Source organism: Cololabis saira, chromosome 24 (assembly GCF_033807715.1).
Source record: "Cololabis saira isolate AMF1-May2022 chromosome 24, fColSai1.1, whole genome shotgun sequence".
Lineage (NCBI taxonomy): Eukaryota > Metazoa > Chordata > Actinopteri > Beloniformes > Belonidae > Cololabis > Cololabis saira.
In genome coordinates, this window is record NC_084610.1 from 24,828,946 (window position 1) to 24,847,604 (window position 18,659).

At 39.8% G+C, this 18,659-nt stretch overlaps 2 protein-coding genes across 2 annotated transcripts; both read right to left on the reverse strand.

Annotated features, from left to right (window-relative positions):
• Positions 1-5,910: 5,910 nt before the first annotated feature.
• dph3 (diphthamide biosynthesis 3) lies at positions 5,911-12,147 on the reverse strand. Its single transcript, XM_061716256.1, has 3 exons — positions 11,996-12,147; positions 8,581-8,655; positions 5,911-6,003 (listed from the first exon to the last, which is right to left on the reverse strand). Exons 1-3 carry the CDS (start codon positions 12,101-12,103, stop codon positions 5,926-5,928), a joined length of 261 nt encoding a protein of 86 aa, XP_061572240.1. The 5' UTR covers positions 12,104-12,147; the 3' UTR covers positions 5,911-5,925.
• Positions 12,148-14,525: 2,378 nt separating this feature from the next.
• Positions 14,526-18,647, reverse strand: LOC133425128 (adhesion G-protein coupled receptor G7-like). The gene is made up of 5 exons (XM_061715809.1): positions 18,611-18,647; positions 17,681-17,762; positions 17,443-17,601; positions 16,582-16,738; positions 14,526-14,740 (listed from the first exon to the last, which is right to left on the reverse strand). Exons 1-5 carry the CDS (start codon positions 18,645-18,647, stop codon positions 14,549-14,551), a joined length of 627 nt encoding a protein of 208 aa, XP_061571793.1. The 3' UTR covers positions 14,526-14,548.
• Positions 18,648-18,659: the final 12 nt, after the last annotated feature.

The window sequence follows — 18,659 nt, forward strand, 5'->3', positions numbered from 1 at the left end:
GTCTTAGGAAAAAACTGTTTGGAGAGAGAAGAGAAGTTTTCTTTTGTTTTGAAGTTTGAATAACATTTCTACGTGCAGGTATGATAAAGTTAGGTGACTCAGAAAAAAGGTGAATTTTTGCTTATTTTTTTTACCTTCTCCCATCGACTTTGAATGGGGTTTTTTGGCCCTTTTTTTGGGGAATAACTTTGGGAAAAATGGGAATTTCAACACCAAAAGTCATAGCACACTATTCCGGATCGAGACACACGTTTTGATATGTGATTCGCCTGAGTCCTCTGAAATCTGTAGGAGGAGTTGCGAACCGAAATCTGAAAATGAATAAAAAACACGCAGGATAACAATAGATGCCCCGTGGCACTAACTAGAAAAATTTCAGGAAATTTTGATATGGGCATGCCCTACTGCCCATTCGTCCCCTCCTGCTGCTTTGGTTTGGGGCTGTAGTGGTTGTGCAGTGGTTGTGTTCGGGTTGGTTTTATGTCAGTTTCAAGGGTTTACGGTTGTATTGGGGTGTGGTTTAGGGTTTGTTAATAAACCACACCCCCTGCTTCGGGGTTGTGTGGTTTAGGGTGATTAATAATGGCCAAGAAGTAGTTTAGGGTTGTTAATAAACCGTTCAAGGTTGTTGATAAACCTTTGGGTATGGGGCGATTATGCAGGCATTTTGACTTAAAATGTATGTAAATCACAGCTTCATGAAATTTGAATATGTTGTAGTCCAAAGCGAGGCGGGTTTTGAAACATTTGAATCATGGCATTACTTGGCATAATTAGTAATAACAGGAGTAGTAGTAGTAGTACTGACAGTAATAGCAGTACATATTAGTGAATATCAGTAAAACTCGTTAACTCCTTGCTGAGATTCTCCATAAATGTTATAAAGTAACCAAACAGAGCGTTTATCACCTGCACGACTAACTACAACAAAACTCCTGTTTTTTATTGCTGTTTTTTAACGTTCGCTGCACTTTTTTCCTTTAATGATGAGGAAGTCGTCCATGAACCCCAACACAGCTCCTTCACTGACCCGAAGAACGAGCTTGTGCAAATCTTCAACTATAAATAAAGGAACAAGGAACTGCAACGTGTGTGGGCATCACAGCGGAAACGTAGAGAGGAACTAAACTATAGAATGAGGGGAACGGTACTGACTCAGAAAAAAGCAAAATACCATTTGTGGATGTTTACATCAGAGTGATTATTATAGTGCATAAAGCATATAAGTGTGTGTGAGCGGTAAGTCGTGAACTTCACTCAGAGCTGCTCCTCAGCAAATGTCCTTGATGTTATCAGACGGCTCGGTCAGTTCTGAAACAGGTCCACAGATGTTCCTGAGAGGGGAGGGTTAGTGGGGGCAGAGTCACCTTGTTTACACTCCACCAGGGAGATTGTGACCAGAGTGATCGGCCAAACCGCCATGTCAAGATCAGATTATAGAATCAACAATTATATTGAAAACAGACAGACTCAGTAATTTTCCGTCTGCCTTCAGTCTCTGGTTCATCAATGGCGACTCCAAACAGACCAATTTGTGATCAATTCCCACCAAGCCGAGCTTCCAACTTCTCCAAGGTCTTATCCATCTAACCAATGAGCTCAAAGACGCCGCCAGCCTGAGATTCTGTTCAAGAATCACATCCAGCTTACGGCTTTGCTCCCCCAGCGTTAAAGTCTGAGTGTTGATCACCTTGCTTGATCCTTCAGCCACGTCCGGCAGCTCTGAAAGAGCCAGAACAGCTGTCGACCACTTACGCGTTTGTCGGTAGACCAGGAATCCCCCTCCTCCTATCAAGAGGATGATCAAGAGAAATCCTGCTATCATAAATCCAATTATGAAGCATCTTCAACGTCCTCGACAGACAGAATCACCAAACACAACGGTTTCCAATGTTTCCAGGAATCCATTGTGTATCCAGCAAAAAACATCCCATGGGGGCAGGAGGGCTCCCTTACCCCCTGACTTCTGGTTGTGCTGAGAGACCAGTTAATCAATTCCATGATTGTAGAGTTTGGGAGGAGTGAAAAGAAGAGACTCTGAAGACGAGACAAACAAAAGCAGCAGCAGGACAGATAGATAAGGGAGAGGAGCAGGAAAAGCATCTGCATTCGTCGAGAGCCGGAAGAAGGAATTTCATTATGGTTACATAATGAAATAGAATGTTTATAGGAAATCATATGGTGAATTTGAGAGTTAAAAAACAACTATTTACATGTTAAGCTGTATTTGTCCCTTCAACCACGTTACCCCGTCACACCAACAATTATATACTTTTTTTTTCTTAAGTTTATGAAAAAAAAATTTAATGTTTCTTGACTTCTGTCTCAAATGTTTAGAGTTATCAAGGTTATTGATTTTGGTTAAAATCCTTTAGTCAAATCACATTTTTTATGAAAAATGAAAAGGATAGTGTTACAAAAAGGGTAATTTCAAGACTGTATAGCAAAAATGTAAGAATTTATATCATTTTTGTATTTGCAAATATTGAATTAGTTTGAGGGACATCTGATTAATATGAAAATGTTGACTTTATTTCAAATACATTTTATATTAATGATATTCAGAGAGCTTCCAATGTGTCCATAACGCGGTTGGACAACGGTGCCCACATTATGAAATACTGACCAATAATAATAAGAATTTGATGCCTGAGATGGGAACAATATACAGGACTGTCTCAGAAAATTACAATATTGTGATAAAGTTCTTTATTTTCTGTAATGCAATTAAAAAAAACAAAAATGTTGCACATTTTGGATTCATTACAAATCAACTGAAATATTGCAAACCTTTTATTATTTTAATATTGCTGATTATGGTTTACAGTTTAAGATTAAGATTCCCAGAGATAGGATATTTGAGTTTTCAATGTCTAAGCGCTGGGTGGAAGACGTGTCTCACCTGGAACTGGAACAGTAACTGCCCGGGGCGACACGCACAGCTATTTTAAAGTTTGGCAGACATTTTTATCTTATTTTGAAGAGGAATCTCTGACAGTGTAGCCGTTAATATTATAGATCATGGTGTAGCCCCCCCCCTGTGTACGAACGTAAGCGTATTATACATTACATTGTCTTTAAAAGCCGTTCCATATGCAGATTGTATCTGTTTTTGTATGTATTGCTGTGGTTTTATTTTCCTGATTTTTGCATTTATTTTTACTTATTTTGTGTCTGAGTTACCAAGTTCTAATGTAAATATAATTGGAAAATCAAACATATTTGAATAATAACAACATTACCTTCATTTAGAGGTTTCCGTCGGAGACAGTCGGCTGCGTCTCAAACTGCTGGATTAGATTTGATCAGAAACTTCCTGGTGACGGGATTTAAAAACCACACACGGTTCCAGGGAAACCAGTCAGACGAGTCAGACGAGTGCAGACTAAATGTGAACTGATTTACTGTTTGTTTTAAACCTTTACAGCCTTTAACAGGACAAAACTGCACTAAAACATGTTTCAGTTTGATGCAGATATCCTCCGGTGTTATTGAAGTAAATCTGCAGATTAACATCACACAGCTGTTTCTACTCGAACATTTAACTTCACCTAATCAGTCCCCAAGGTGAAAGTAATCCAAAATTACTGAAAAGTCTTGGATTTTTTTCCTCCCTTGTTTCTTTTTCACTATTTTTTGTTTTTTCTTTCTCATTTTCACCAAGTACAACTTTTCCTGCACGCGCTCAAATACTGATATTGATTTTTAGACTTCTTTTTTAGTTTAGTTTATTGGTCCTTTCAATTTCCACAACACAAATAATCCAGAGTACAGGTGGAAATCCTCAGTGGAATGCAAAAAAAAAAAAAAAAAAAAAAAAAAAAAAAATATATATATATATATATATATATATATATATATATATATATATATATTTATATTTATGGGTCAATGACGGGACGTCTATATTTTCTGAAAAACAGATTTTTTTCAATTCAAAAAAGGTTTAAATGGATAAAAAATACCAGATATATTCCTAACTGTCCCACATATGGACTCACTGGAATTTTACAAAAAAAATACTAGTTATTTGTGATTTTGTTGTTGTTTTAAGCGTCTAAATGTCCTGTGGTGCCACCGTCCCACCAGAAAACCTTTATTAAAATCACTCTAAATGATTTTAAATCAATCTTCTTCTATCTGGCAGGATTTCTGAAGTGTCTTGTAGTGTGTAAGATTTATACACATTTATATTTATATTTCCATCATAATATACAAAGTTTGACTGATTATGTCCATTTTATGAAATATCATGTGACCATTTAAACAACCATTTTTAACTCATTTCTGTATAAAACTGAAAACTGGATGTCAAGATGTTAAAGAATTTAATTTATTTTAATATAAATTATGGTTGCACCACATGACCTTTTTAAGGCTAGTGCCAATTCATCTTGACAAAAAACTCTGAAATCTCTTAATTTAAAAGTTTTATATGAATTTATGTCTACACAACATTCTAAATGTTTGAACTACTGAAATAGATACTTTTTTTATTTTAAAATTGACCTGTTGAAAATCCTTATTCATCATTGACCCTTATGTATATATATATATATATATATATATATATATATATATATATATATATATATATATATATATACATATATATAAATAATTCACCACATAAGCCCAGGGAATATTCAGCATCTCCACCGCCCCCTGGTGGAGGAACTCAGTAACTGTTTCTACTGTAGTTTGAACAAAATACAACCAGAATAAACCTTTTACATTCACTAAAACTATACATTAAAATAAAACCAATACAACAACTGCACATCCACTTGTAGGAGTCACATCTGCAGCAACACGGGGAGGAACACGGTCAGAGGTTAAAGGTCAGAGGTTAAAGGTCAGAGGTTAAAGGTCAGAGGTTAAAGGTCAGGGGTTACAGGTCAGGGAGATGTTCCAGGTCCAGATCAGAAACAGACCACAGGAGTCACATGACCAGAGTAAATAACATTAACATCAGCCGGAGCAGCAGTTAGTCTAGACCTTTGTTCCTCGTCTCTACTTGTGTCTCAGACCAGCCAGACCCCGACCCGAACGTACCGGCACCAAAACAGTAAAGTTACTCGTTACAAACCTTTCATTGAAAAAATTAACATTTATCATGTTTTTTTGATACATTTATCTTTGGTTTACTCTGTATACATATAACTTTGTCTTTCTAACCTTCATTTTGTGTCACCAATGTTTAAAATACGCACAGAAAATAATTGCAAGGACATAAAAATATTTCTGTAAAATGTCTTTTAATATGAGAACAAAATGTTTGACATTTTTCTTTTAACAACCTGTGGGAGTAATATATGATTACATGTTGAATAATGATATACGTTTTTAAGTTTTTATCCTGATAAATAACTTAGTATTTTAAAATAAATATATATATATATATATATATATATATATATATATATATATATATATATATATATATATAAGTAGGTTTATACAATCTTGGATTACAGTATTCCATTATGAGTGTTATTGTGATTTTTTATTTATTTAACATGTGTAAATATAATTTTTACAACTGAGAAACCATTCAACTGTCTGGTCCTTTATATTTATTTTATTTCTTCTCAGTCTGGTGTTGGAATCTCTGTATTTTTATGTTGCCTTGGATCTTAATCTTTGTATTTCCAGATTTAAAAAAGAAAGAAAACTGGTTCTCACACGTCCTTTCCCCAGACTAGAGTTTTATCGGCCAACGTTTCCGTCATGGACCGTTTTCAAGAAAGATCTCTGGTGCAGTTTCCTCCACGCACCGTTCTGCAAAACGTTTCTACTTAAGATTTAAATAAAATAAAAACCACAGGAGTCACATGACTAGAATAAATAACATTTATATATTAACATATTTATAATAACAGAACATCAGGTCAGGACCAAGACTGGGTTAGGACCAGGACCGGGTCAGGACTGGTTCAGAACCTGCAGCTTTGGTTCTGATGAAGGCGGGGCCTCAACCATCTCTCCTGACATGAAGAGTTCCTGCAACACAGAGACCAGTTACTCAGTTACAACCACAACCAGAACCAGGACCAGGACCAGAACCAGAACCAGAACCTCCGGACCTCCAACACCAAACCAGTTCAGGTTCCCACCAGGATAAATGGTTAAATCTGGATAAATGTAGATGTCTATGTGTGTGGTCTGACGGGGTTTTTTCAATTGTCAATCATCTCTTTTTACCTGCCAAAATCTGATTTTAGGCCAAATACAGTTAATGAAAGGTTGTTTCTGTCTAAATATGATTTGATCTCATTCTTGAGCTTCATAATCTGAAATCTGACGTTTCAGTGCTATCACTTAACGGGCTGCTGTGCTGCTCCCGCGGCCACAAATCACATTCTGGCAGGAAATCACTCACTTTATTTCTGTTAGTGATGTCACTACTGTGACCACCAAATAATGTGGTTTTTAGGGTGGGTATTGGGAAGGACCTCCCGATACGATACGCATCACGATACTTGAGCCACGATATGATACACATTGCGATATCCCAATTATGCGATATATCCCGATACATCGCGATATTCTACATAGTTCACCGAAACATTTAAAAATGCATCACACATCTTAAAATCCAAGTATGTACATATGTACATCAGATGAACGTGATAATAAATTGGACAGACTGAGTCAAAACAATGTAATTCAAACTTTCCATTTTAATTATGCAACATATTTGCATGAAAAAACACACTGAAACACAATGAAAAGTGCAGTGTGCGTTATTCTTAGATACAAAACACTGAAATTACAAAATAAAGTGCAGCTAGGGGTGGGAAAAAATATTGATACAGCAATATATCGCGATACATACATTGAATATCGATATCGTATCGGGAGACTATGTATCGCGATATATTGCCGTATCAATATTTTTGCCCACCCCTAGTGGTTTTCCCGCCTCCACCGCATCAACATCTCCATCTCAGTCTCCATGAAAGTTCTCTTTCTGGTCTTTACTGCCATGATTTCTGAGTGTAAAACACTGTTCATCAGCAGGTTCATTCATATAAAAATACAGTCATTAACTACTTTACATCAGCCATTTATGGTAAAAAGTGGGCGTGTAGAGGGCGGGATATGAGGAGAATTCACCTGCAACCTTCCAGCTGGACTGGGATTTAGAAAGAGAACATTGCGTGCACACGGTTTTATAAATCAGGATTTCTTTGTGCGCACGCCATTTTGGGTTTACGTTAGGGCTGGGCGATTATACGATCTCGATTTGTGATCGCGATCAAATTAAGTTCGATCATGGTGATCAGCTGTGGGTCTACTTTCTCGATCACGTGCAAAACATGCTGCAGCAAAGTGCACGACAACCAATCACAACCCGCTTTCCTGGCACCGCGCTGTCTGCATTAATTGATCATGCATGACATGCCACGGCAAGTTGCATGACCATAGGCAGTAAACTAGTCACATCTGCCTCCCCTGCACTGGTGGGAGCAAGCGTGACCAGAGAGAATAAAACTACAAGACAACAACCGCAGGCTAGCGTTAGCTTAGCTTCGAGCCGACCGGGGCTCACGGTTAGCGGTTATTTATTTATTTATTTCGCCGGACAACTTCTTCCGAACGTACAGGAGGAGGGTGTGATGGATTCACAAAATGCCCTTCGTGATGGATGTATTGTGTATTCGAACCGCACTCATTTAAGTTGTGATTCGCTCTGCTTGTACCACAAATTACTCATCACCGCCGACTTCAGAAACTCCGCGGCCCCGACATGGGTGTGTGCGTGCGTGTGTGCGCTCAGTGGAGTGAATGTGTCGGAGCGCGGAGGCAACAAGCAGAGCTCAGCAGATGACGCCGTAGGCTCTGCGTTGGTGTAACGCGGGACCATAAATCAGCCTTAAGTCCCTTTAGGCTAATACTGTGAGAAATAACCTCTCATAATAGCGGTACTACAGTTAATAAATGTAATAAAACTGCCGTTTCTGCTGGCTACTGAGTCCTGTAAGTGGCGAGTGAGTTTTAACTCTTTAATTACTAACCAGCGTCAGAGTCACGCACAGTACACAAACAGTGATGTTAGAGAGCCACCTGTTGGTCAATTTAAGCAACAGCATCACCAGCTGCTTGACAGTGGCTCAACTCATATTAGTTTACTGTTTTTGTTTTTAATAATGTCATTGCAATTTTATCTATGCAATTGTGAAAAAAATGGCAAAATAAATGAAAAACTGTGAACAACCGCATTCCGTAGGCTATTCAGTACTCAGTATTCAGCCAAGTCTTTAAATTTTATTCCGCTTCAGTTTCGGCCTCCAATTTTCATTTTGGTGCATCCCTAGTTTTTTCGGTGGGTACCACTGGTAGCATTCTGGATTCTTGTTAAAACATGCTATTTGCTTTATTTGTTAAGGGGGGATCTTCTGATTTAAAAAATCGTGATTAAAAATCGAGATCATTCAATATGGGAAAAAAAATCGTGATCACTTTTTTTGCCATATCGCCCAGCCCTAGTTTACGTGCACTTTTAGTTTGAATCCTACACTCTTTTCTAAATGAGGCCCCAGTTCCTTAGGTTGTCGGTACGAGGACGTTTCTCACCTGATCATAGATGACTCTAACGATGAGGGAGCAGCTGGGACAGGTAGCCACTTCCTCCCCGTTCTCCAGGTCCTCCTGGAACAGAAACACCCGTCAGCTTTATATACATATACACACACACACACACACATATATATATATATATATATACCGTATTTTCGCGACCATAAGGCGCAACTTTTTTTTTTTTTTTTTTTTTTAAATGTGCCGGGCGCCTTAAGAAACGGTGCGCCGTGTCTATTACCTGAATTACGGTAATGTAAGGCCGGCCATGAGAACGGTAAAGGGAGAAGGGGGCGGGTGAAGCTGAATGAGACCATCCACTGAGCTGTTTAATGCGAAACAGAAGATGAAAACTTTTAAGGATTTGCTTGATGTGTAAAGTGAAATAAAATACAATCAAACTAAGTTTTGCTCCCGCTCTATTTAAATAAGCACACTTGTTCTGCAGCGCGCGTGTGTTTTGCATGTCGGAACCGTCCACTTTCCCCGGTTAAAGCTGCGTGATGCCGCTGCTGCAGCCGACTTCCTGGTTCCCAAAGCGGTCCGATCGACCTGGTTCCCGGCCGCTTTAAGAGCAGAGATTTCTGGGGTCTGTCTCAGGTCTGATCAGCTTCACCCTCCGAAATTTGCAGCCAAATCTGTCGGTTACAAACCCGGTACCGGATCCCGACATGCGCGGGTGTGTATTCGCGGCGCGACACACACTTACTGGTTTATGTGGTGCTGGCCGGGCGCAGCTGATGGACAGAAACCTATGGGGATTTTTAAAAGAAAAACTTTGCATAAGACGTTTCCAGTCGGAGTCATTATAAGGACGAATGGAAAGGGGGGGCTGGATGAAGGGATGATGATGATCAGGTGGCTGAGACAGGTCTGGAAATTCGGACTGGAGCTCCTGTCGGATACAAACCCCGGTACCGGCTCCCCGACAGCGCGTGTGTGAGCGGGTCCAGCGCGAGGGAGCGGAGCGGGGAGCGGACCCGGTCCAGCGCGGAGCGGGTCCAGCGCGGAGCGGGACGCGGGACCCGGGACCCGGGACCCGGGACGCGGGACGCGGGACCCGGGACGCGGGACCCGGGACGCGGGACCCGGGACGCGGGACCCGGGACCCGGGACGCGGGACGCGGGACCCGGGACCCGGGACGCGCTGCTCCACCCCGCTGGGGAGAGACGGGCTCTGCGCGGTGGAGGATCCGCACAACGGGGTATGAAAAGTTTATTTACTGTTGTGCAGAAAGTGACTGACACCGAGGAAATTCGGACTGGCGCAGCTGAATTAGTGGAGCTCTTTAATGCAGAAACAGAGGTTTTGCTCCCGCTCTATTTTTTAAATAAGCGCTTGTGTGCTTGTGTGTGCGTTCTGCATGTGTGTGCGTTCTGCAGCGGGTGTGTGTGTTTTCCGGCCGGCGTGTTTTGCAGCACGCGTGTGTGCAGCTCTGCTCTGTAGACGGCGCCTTTTGGGTCGGTGCGCCATATGTATGTTTTAAATCTAAAAATGACACACAAAAATGAGGGTGCGCCTTTCCACACGGTGCGCCGAATGGTCGCGAAAATACGGTATATATATATATATATATATATATATATATGTATAAACTTCCTCCCCGTTCTCCAGGTCCTCCTGGAAAAGATGCAGGGTTTATATATATAATATATATAAATCTAAACCACCATTTTCTCCTCCCAAAGATTCTGGAAGTGAAAGAAACTTTAATGCTTTTTATAACTAATTTAAGTTGTAAATCCCTCAAGTTTATGAACTTAAATCTGAACAAACTGCTGAATTAAATTCAGTTATAAATTAATACATTCTGATTGAAATGATGAAAAACCAGAAGGAATTATAACTGCAACATTTACTTTATCCTCGTTTTCTTTAAGCTACATTTGTTTTATTTGTCATTATTTTGTCATAACATTTATGATGCTTAGAAAATGTAATTATTTAATTTAAGTTTTTTTTTGTTCCTTATTTTTTATTTCATTAATTTCCACTCAGTCCAGTATTTTCTAAAGTTACAGCTGATTCAATGGGTTTGGTTGTAAATTCTAAATTTTCAATAAAATAAATAAAAGTTCAGAGTAACCAGGAAAGATATGGATCCTAAAGACTAATAACTATTGATTATTGATAACCCCCCACACAGAAGTCATTTATTTACGGTAAATCAGCTCCTAAACTTCATGTTTCTTCTATTTCAGTCTTTACGGTAAAATCAGTAGAAGAATCTGAAGTTAAAAAAAAAAAAGTGTTTCGTCCTTTTCTTTTACAGTAAAAGTGTAAATATTACGGTGGAGGTTTGGGTGTAATCAAGGTCATTAAAGACATGGTAACACTTTATAATGACTACACACTATTAAGCATTAGTTAAGCATCAGTAAAATGCTTTATTGATCAAAATAAATCGGTCATTGAGTATGAATAAGTGTTTATAAAACATGTTTTAACACTTGTACCATGTACAAATGTACGCATAAATATACATACAAATGGTTGGTATATAATTTACTTAGACATTCTAAATGATCTTATGAACCATTAACAGACATATAATACTTATTTATAAATTGTGAACCTATCACTTACAAAGTATGAAAATCCAGCTATACCAATGATAAATTCATTATCAATTAAGCATTTTACAAATGCTTAATAGTGTATAGTTGTAAGGTTTATAACTGTGTTTAATGCTTAGTAATGTATGAATAATGCTTTACTAATGATGAATTCATGATCAATTAAGCATTTACTGATGCTTAACTAATGCTTAATAGTGTGTAGTTGTTATAAAATGTTACCAAAGACATTTATGAAAATAACTGCATTATCTCAAACTCAGAACTTTATGTTTCTGTTTCTGAGCAGCGTCATTTATTTACCGTAAAGACTGAAATAGAAGCGCAGATGAAAACCCCGGGGGTTTCATCAAGTTTTCATCAAGTTTTAATCAGGTTTTCATGTGTTTTTCATCAAGTTTTAATCAGGTTTTCATGTGTTTTTCATCAGGTTTTCAGGTGGTTTTAAGGAGGTTTAATCACCTTGGTAATAGCGAATCTGTCTCCGCAGGGACACGGGAAATAAAACGTGTTTTAATCAGGTTTTCAGGTGTTTTTTAGCAGGTTTTAATCAGGTTTTAACCAGGTTTTAAGGAGGTTTATTCACCTTGGTAACAGCGAATCTGTCTCCGCAGGGACACGGGAAATAAAACGTGTTTTAATCAGGTTTTAAGGTGTTTTTCAGCAGGTTTTAATCAGGTTTTAAGGTGTTTTTTAAGGATGTTTTAAGGAGGTTTATTCACCTTGGTAATAGCGAATCTGTCTCCGCAGGGACACGGGAAATAAAACGTGTTTTAATCGGGTTTTTAGGTGTTTTTCATCAGGTTTTCATCAGGTTTTAAGGAGGTTTATTCACCTTAGTAATAGCGAATCTGTCTCCGCAGGGACACGGGAAATAATACGTCTCCTCGTCCTCGTCGTACTCGAAATCCTCGATCTCCACCTCGTCGTGAAACACCGACATGCTGCAGAACCAGGACCAGAACTAGAACCAGGACCAGAACCAGGACTAGAGCTGCGGGACCCGGGCTGAAACATAAACCTTTTACACAACCCGGAACACGTGGGTCGCTCCTGGAAACATGAACCCGGATCACGTGATTAAACCACCCGGATCACGTGGTCGCTGCTTCTTCTGCGGTGTTAACTCGGTATAAACGTGACTCACACCGCCCCCGGCTGGAGAGAACAGGAACTGCAGCCTAATACAGCCGGTTCAGCAGGATTTATCTCATCTTTTTTTTTACTTTGTTTGCATATATATTAATATATTAATGGTTAATACCATGTTGGTAGAAACATATATATTGTAGCGACCCTCTCTGCCTGTCACCGGGAGGTTTAGAACTCCGGGGTTTCCTTCTTCTGTTGTTATTGTTAAGGGGTTGTTTTAAGTTCTACCGGAGACGTTAGACGTTAGAGTGGAGTCTGCCGTTGGGATTGTCAGAGAACCTGGTTGTTTGTTTTCCTGCTCGGGAATAAACTGGCAAGAAAGTACGAGCCGTCTCCTCCCTGTCTGTCACACATTACAATATATATATATATATATATATATATATATATATTATTGTGGTGACCCACATATATGTACGGTGAGAGACATTCACCCGGGTACTGTGCCTTTAAGGTCTCGGGGGAAGAGTGATGGCGGGGGTTACTTCCGTTTCCGGTTGGTGCGTTGTTGTTATTAGTCCGATAAATTACTACTTTATTCATGTAATTTTACAATATTTATTTATTTAGTTTGTATATTTGTGCTCATGTGATCATGATGGTGAGTTAAATAAATGATGATACTATAAAACTAGATGATCTGAGGTTCAAATAAACTGATTTTATTTACAAAGACAACTGTGTTTACAGTTAAAAACATCAAACTAGAGATTTAAATTAAAGCTTAAAAAAACACGTCAGATCAATAAACGTCACAGAAACACTGAATTCTTACCAACAAATAATAAAAATAAAAAAACACGTCAGATCAATAAACGTCACAGAAACACTGAATTCTTACCAACAAACTATAAAAATGTACAAAAATCTTCTCATGTGGTTTTCTAGACCAGGATAAATGTGCTGAATAAAAGTAATCAGAGTACAAACACACAACCCTGATTACTAAACACATGTATCATAATATCATAATACATCATTATATATATATATATATATATATATATATATATATATATATATATATATATATATATATATATATATATATATATATATATATATATAATATATATCAATATATATCAATATCAATATATATATATTTCTTCCATCTCTCCCTGAACTTTATAAAAAGAAAGTTTAATTATTTTCAACTGTACATAAGTAGGAAACGGTACATGAAAGAACCGACATGGAAAACTTTCTAATAACCTCCAGACCCTGAATGAATGAATGAATGAATGAATGGATGAATGAATGAATGAATGAATGAATGAATGACCACCTTATTCACATGCAGGATATTATTTACGTTGAAAATCCAAGAATCCACCTAAAGTTCCACCATGTTTATCTGATATAATTCATATCACTGGAAAAGATTAAACTTATACTTTGAGGGTTTGGAAGAAACTTCTCCATCTGGAACCGAGTGTTTACTACGTATATTTAAAACTATAACTATGTAGATTTAAAACTATAACTATGTAGATTTAAAACTATAACTACTTAGTTCCACTTCAGTCTTTTCTCAGTTCTGCTCCTCGATCTGAAGCTTTAATAGTGCAATAATCTTAACAGCTTGATATCGTCCTTGTTTCTCTGTGTCCCTCATGTTAGCCGTTAGCGTGGGTTGGGGGTTGAATGTTTCTGTGCTTGATGTACGATGGAAAATCTTCTCTTTGTTCTGTATTTAATCGTCAGGGAAACTCCAGCATTTTGTTCCATCGTCCCAAACTGTTTAATCGCTGCTAAGAAGCTAACGCTGCTAAGAAGCTAACGCTGCTAAGAAGCTGAAGGGAGAAAAATATGTTTTTATGTCCTGAAATGCCCTGGATTCCCAAAACACAGTCTGCACCTGCTGTTTAGTTTTATTGTAACTGTGAGAAGTCCCGTGTGAACAAGACTTAGCGTGAGAACTGGCAGGAGGAGGTTGAAGGGCCAACCCCCTCCACGAGAAAGGTATAAAGACGCGAGAGCCGGAAGTCTGGATTCAGAGTCTGCTGTGGGTTTGTGCGCAACGCCCAGCTAGGGTTTCTGGCCGCTCTACTTTTGGACTGTCGGCTCTCCAGTCCTTCTGTGTCGAGGTAAGAGTTTAGGCCAAGCCTTGTGTAATTGTCTGTTGCTCTGTCATTTGCAGAGGAGCTGGTGGTCGGGTTCAGGTCTCTGTAGGTCCTAGAAGGAGCTGGTGGTCTCCGGGAGGTCTAGAAGGAGGTGGTGGTCTCCCGGAGGTCTAAAAGGAGCTGGTGGTCTGGTTCGCGTCCTTGTAGGTCTCATCAGACCTGGACCTGGTCCACCTCCTCCACAGGTTGTACTTGCTCTGGTTTAGCGGGTTGCTAACGGAGGAGAGGAGCTGGAAGGAGCTCCGGACGGCGGCTCTGAAGGCCGGCCTTCTGGCCGTGAAAAGGATGAAGATCTGGAAACCCTGGAGAACCAGAGCAGAGAGGACGAGGTCAAAGTTTCACCTCCGTAAAGAAATCACACCCGAACCGTAACCATCAAGATCTGGAGGTTTCACCTCCGTAAAGATGCTCAACGTTTGAAAGAGAGATTAAAGCTGCAGTAGCGATGAACGGGCAATTTTCACCAATAAAAGTCAAGGACTCAAAACTGAGTCCGATGACTCCACCATGACTCTTTATATCAAACCATTCAAAAGTTATGACAGAAAGTAGGAACTATCAAATATGGACCAATCAGATGAAGGGGGCGCGCTTTTTGGCGTCTAGCGTCGCCACGGTAACACTTTTGAAAGAGAAAAGTAATGCGTGTAGTCGCAGGATGGAGACGCACATTTTGATGTATAACACACCTGGGTGCACGTTCATGTTCAGGCCGTATTAACTGCCGAAGAAATGGCAGAAATTTCGCCAAAATTACACGATTAATTCAAAATGGCCGACATCCTGTTGGGTTTGGGCCATGGCTCCAAGAGACTTTTCTTTAAGTTGCGATATTCAAAAGTTATGGCCGAGAAAGGCCAAGACACATTTTTCACCAGGCCTGGCTTGGTGATAAATTTGGTGACATTTGGGGCACGTTTAGGGGGAAAAAGACCGTCAGAAGAAAGAATAAAGAATAAAGGATAAAGAATAATAATAATAATTAAAGCTGCAAGCAGCGATGAACGGGCCCTCGCACCCTCGTTCACGTTCAGGCTGCAGTGGAAGCTTGTAGGACTTGAAGTAGATTCTTCAGGGCTGGACATTTAGCGGATGAAACCACCCACGACTCTCTATATCAAACCATTCAAAAGTTATGGCAGAAAATAGGGATTATAAAATATTCACCAATCAGAAGAAGGGGCAGGGCTATTTCAGGCCAATGAAGGTCAAGTACTCAATACCGATTCCGAAGACACCACCCACAATGTCTTTATCACAACACGTTTAAAAGTTACGGCAGAGAATAGGGACTATCACATATTGACCAATCAGAAAAAGAGGTGGGGCTAATTTGCACCAATTATGTTCAAGGACTCAAAACCGAGTCCGATTACACCCCCCACGAGTCTTTATATTAAACCATTCAAAAGGTATGGCAGAAAGTAAGAACTATCAAATATGGTTGTGACATGATACAGGTGTGTACCGATTTTCGTGCATGTACGTCAAACCGTATTGTGGGGCTTGAGGCACAAAGTTTTCTAGAGGGCGCTGTTGAGCCGTTAGGCCACGCCCATTAATGCAAACCATGAAATATCAAATTTATCACCAGGACTGGATTGGTTCAAAATTTGGTGACTTTTGGGGCACGTTTAGGGGGAAAAAGACCCTCCTTTCAGTGGAAAAATAAAAACAACGAGAACGAGAACAATTCCTACGGATACATTAGGGCCCTAGCACTGTCAGTGCTAGGGCCCTAATAATACATTTTATCTATAATGCACTTTACATTGCTGAAAATCTCAAAGTGCTACAGTTTGATAATTACAAGGAAATAGAAATAATAAAATCCAGATAGCCTGGACAACTGCTGGATAAATTTGGTTTACCGGACGCATCACTTCCGTTTTTTTTAGATCAGGAACTTTGTGCAAAAAGGTTTCCATCCCTTTCCCGAATTACTTAGTTTTGAGTCCTTGACGTTTATTGGTGAAAATTGCACGCGCGAGGGCCCGTTCATCCGTTCATCGCTGCTGCAGCTTTAATTATTATTATTATTATTATTAGTCTCACCTGAGTGGTGCAGCTTTAATTATTATTATTATTATTAGTCTCACCTGAGTGGTGCAGCTTTAATTATTATTATTATTATTAGTCTCACCTGAGTGGTGGTGCAGATGCAGAACAGGATGCTGAAGATGTGGTGAGCGTCTCCAGTAGAAACCAGGACCAGGTAACCCAGAGACCAGGACAGACCCAGCAGAACCCCCAGAGACAGACTGAGCAGGACGTTCTTGGACGGGGACGACGTGCTGGAGCTGCAGACGGAGAAAAGTTGAAATGTTGAGAAAAACAGTCGTTGTGGTTTGTGTCTGTGTTTCCGGTGGTTTGTCTTTCCGGTGGTTTGTGTGTGTTTTCCTCCCTCCCTCACCTGGCCAGCCTCGGGTCGTTCCTGCAGGTTTGTGTCTGTGTTTGTGTCTGTGTTTCCGGTGGTTTGTGTCTGTGTTTGTGTCTGTTTTCCTTCCCTCCCTCACCTGGCCAGCCTCGGGTCATTCCTGCAGGTTTGTGTCTGTGTTTGTGTCTGTGTTTGTGTCTGTGTTTTTGTCTGTGTTTCCGGTGGTTTGTGTCTGTGTTTTTAGAGGTTTGTGTCTGTGTTTGTGTCTGTGTTCCTCCCCTCCCTCACCTGGCCAGCCTCGGGTCATTCCTGCAGGTTTGTGTCTGTGTTTGTGTCTGTGTTTTCTGTGTTTGTGTCTGTGTTTGTGTCTGTGTTCCTCCCCTCCCTCACCTGGCCAGCCTCGGGTCGTTCCTGCAGGTTTGTGTCTGTGTTTTCTGTGTTTGTGTCTGTTTTCCTTCCCTCCCTCACCTGGCCAGCCTCGGGTCGTTCCTGCAGGTTTGTGTCTGTGTTTGTGTCTGTTTTCCGGTGGTTTGTGTCTGTGTTTGTGTCTGTTTTCCGGTGGTTTGTGTCTGTGTTTGTGTCTGTGTTTGTGTCTGTGTTTGTGTCTGTTTTCCTCCCCTCCCTCACCTGGCCAGCCTCGGGTCGTTCCTGCAGGTTCTTCTCAGCGTCAGGACCAGCAGGACCGTGTTGTAGACCAGAACCAGGCCCACCGGGACCAGGAAGGACCAGAACAGAGGCTTCTGGAAGGAGAAGTTCTGGTTCTGGTCCAGACCGGCGAGCCAGCAGCTTCAGAACCAGAAAGATAAATCAGAGACAGAAACACGACACCAACGTATGACTGAGCTGCCGGCGGACTGGAACCCACAACTCCTCCTGCCGGTAATCCAGAGGATTCTCCACCCGGTAGGTCACCGCTAGCGTGGTCGCCACGACGACGGCCGGGAGACCTGGAACCGGAGGGAAACTAGCCGTTAGCATTAGCCTGAAGCTGGAAAACCGGCTCAAGTTAAGTTGGAAAATTAACTTTTACGGAACAATATCAGGGCCAGACAGGAGAAAAAATATGTGAGAAGGGAGAAGATCTTTTTTTTATTGTGAACTTTGAGAAAAAAGTCGAAATGTGGAGATTAATGTTGAAATACAATTTTGAGAAAAAAAGTTGAAATGTCAAGAAAAAAAAAAGAAATTTCGAGAAAAAAGTCAAAAGTCACCCTGATGTCGTAGTGATGTCATACCCCAGCCCCCTCCCTGATGATGTCATAGTGATGTCATGGTCACATTTTTGGACACTTTTAAAAAGGGGCTTAAAACTTTTTTGTTCAGGAAGGCTTTCCCTGGTCTTTTATAGATGTTTTTAATAATAATAATAATAATAATAATAAATTATATTTATAGAGCGCATTTTCACCTAAAGAACAAGTCTCAAAGCGCTTACAATAAAGATTAGAAAAAAAGAAAAATAGAAAATGAAAATAAAATAGAAATAAAAAATAAAATAAAATAAAAAAGCTAAATTAGAAAAAAAAAAAACACAAGGACATTCTAAAAGACCAGGACATCAGGGATAGGCTTTCTTAAAAAGTAATGTTTTTAAGTTTCTTTTAAAACAGTCTGTCCGAGCACTTTTTATTTTTTTGCTTTTTTACTTCTGGTCTTTTATGTATCTTGATTTTATTTCCTTTGTTTATGTTCGCATTGAGATTATTTCATGAAAAGTGCTCTACAAATAAAATGTATTATTATTATCATGGTGATGTCACGGTGATGTCACGGTGATGTCACGGTGATGTCATACCCCAGCCCACTCCCTGATGATGTCGTAGTGATGTCATAGTGATGTCATA

Bases quoted from the DNA above. Each gene is read 5' to 3' on its own strand.
- LOC133425128 (XM_061715809.1), bottom strand. From the start codon at position 18,647: ATGACATCACTACGACATCATCAGGGAGTGGGCTGGG. The intron at 16,739-17,442 runs GTGAGGGAGGGG...CTCCGTCTGCAG, and splicing joins AACGACCCGAGGCTGGCCAG to CTCCAGCACGTCGTCCCCGT. The intron at 14,741-16,581 runs GTGAGACTAATA...CTGGTTCTCCAG, and splicing joins GCATCTGCACCACCACTCAG to GGTTTCCAGATCTTCATCCT.
- dph3 (XM_061716256.1), bottom strand. From the start codon at position 12,103: ATGTCGGTGTTTCACGACGAGGTGGAGATCGAGGATTTCGAGTACGAC. The intron at 8,656-11,995 runs GTGAATAAACCT...TTTCTGTTCCAG, and splicing joins ACAGATTCGCTATTACTAAG to GAGGACCTGGAGAACGGGGA. The intron at 6,004-8,580 runs GTGAGAAACGTC...TCTGTGTTGCAG, and splicing joins TTAGAGTCATCTATGATCAG to GAACTCTTCATGTCAGGAGA.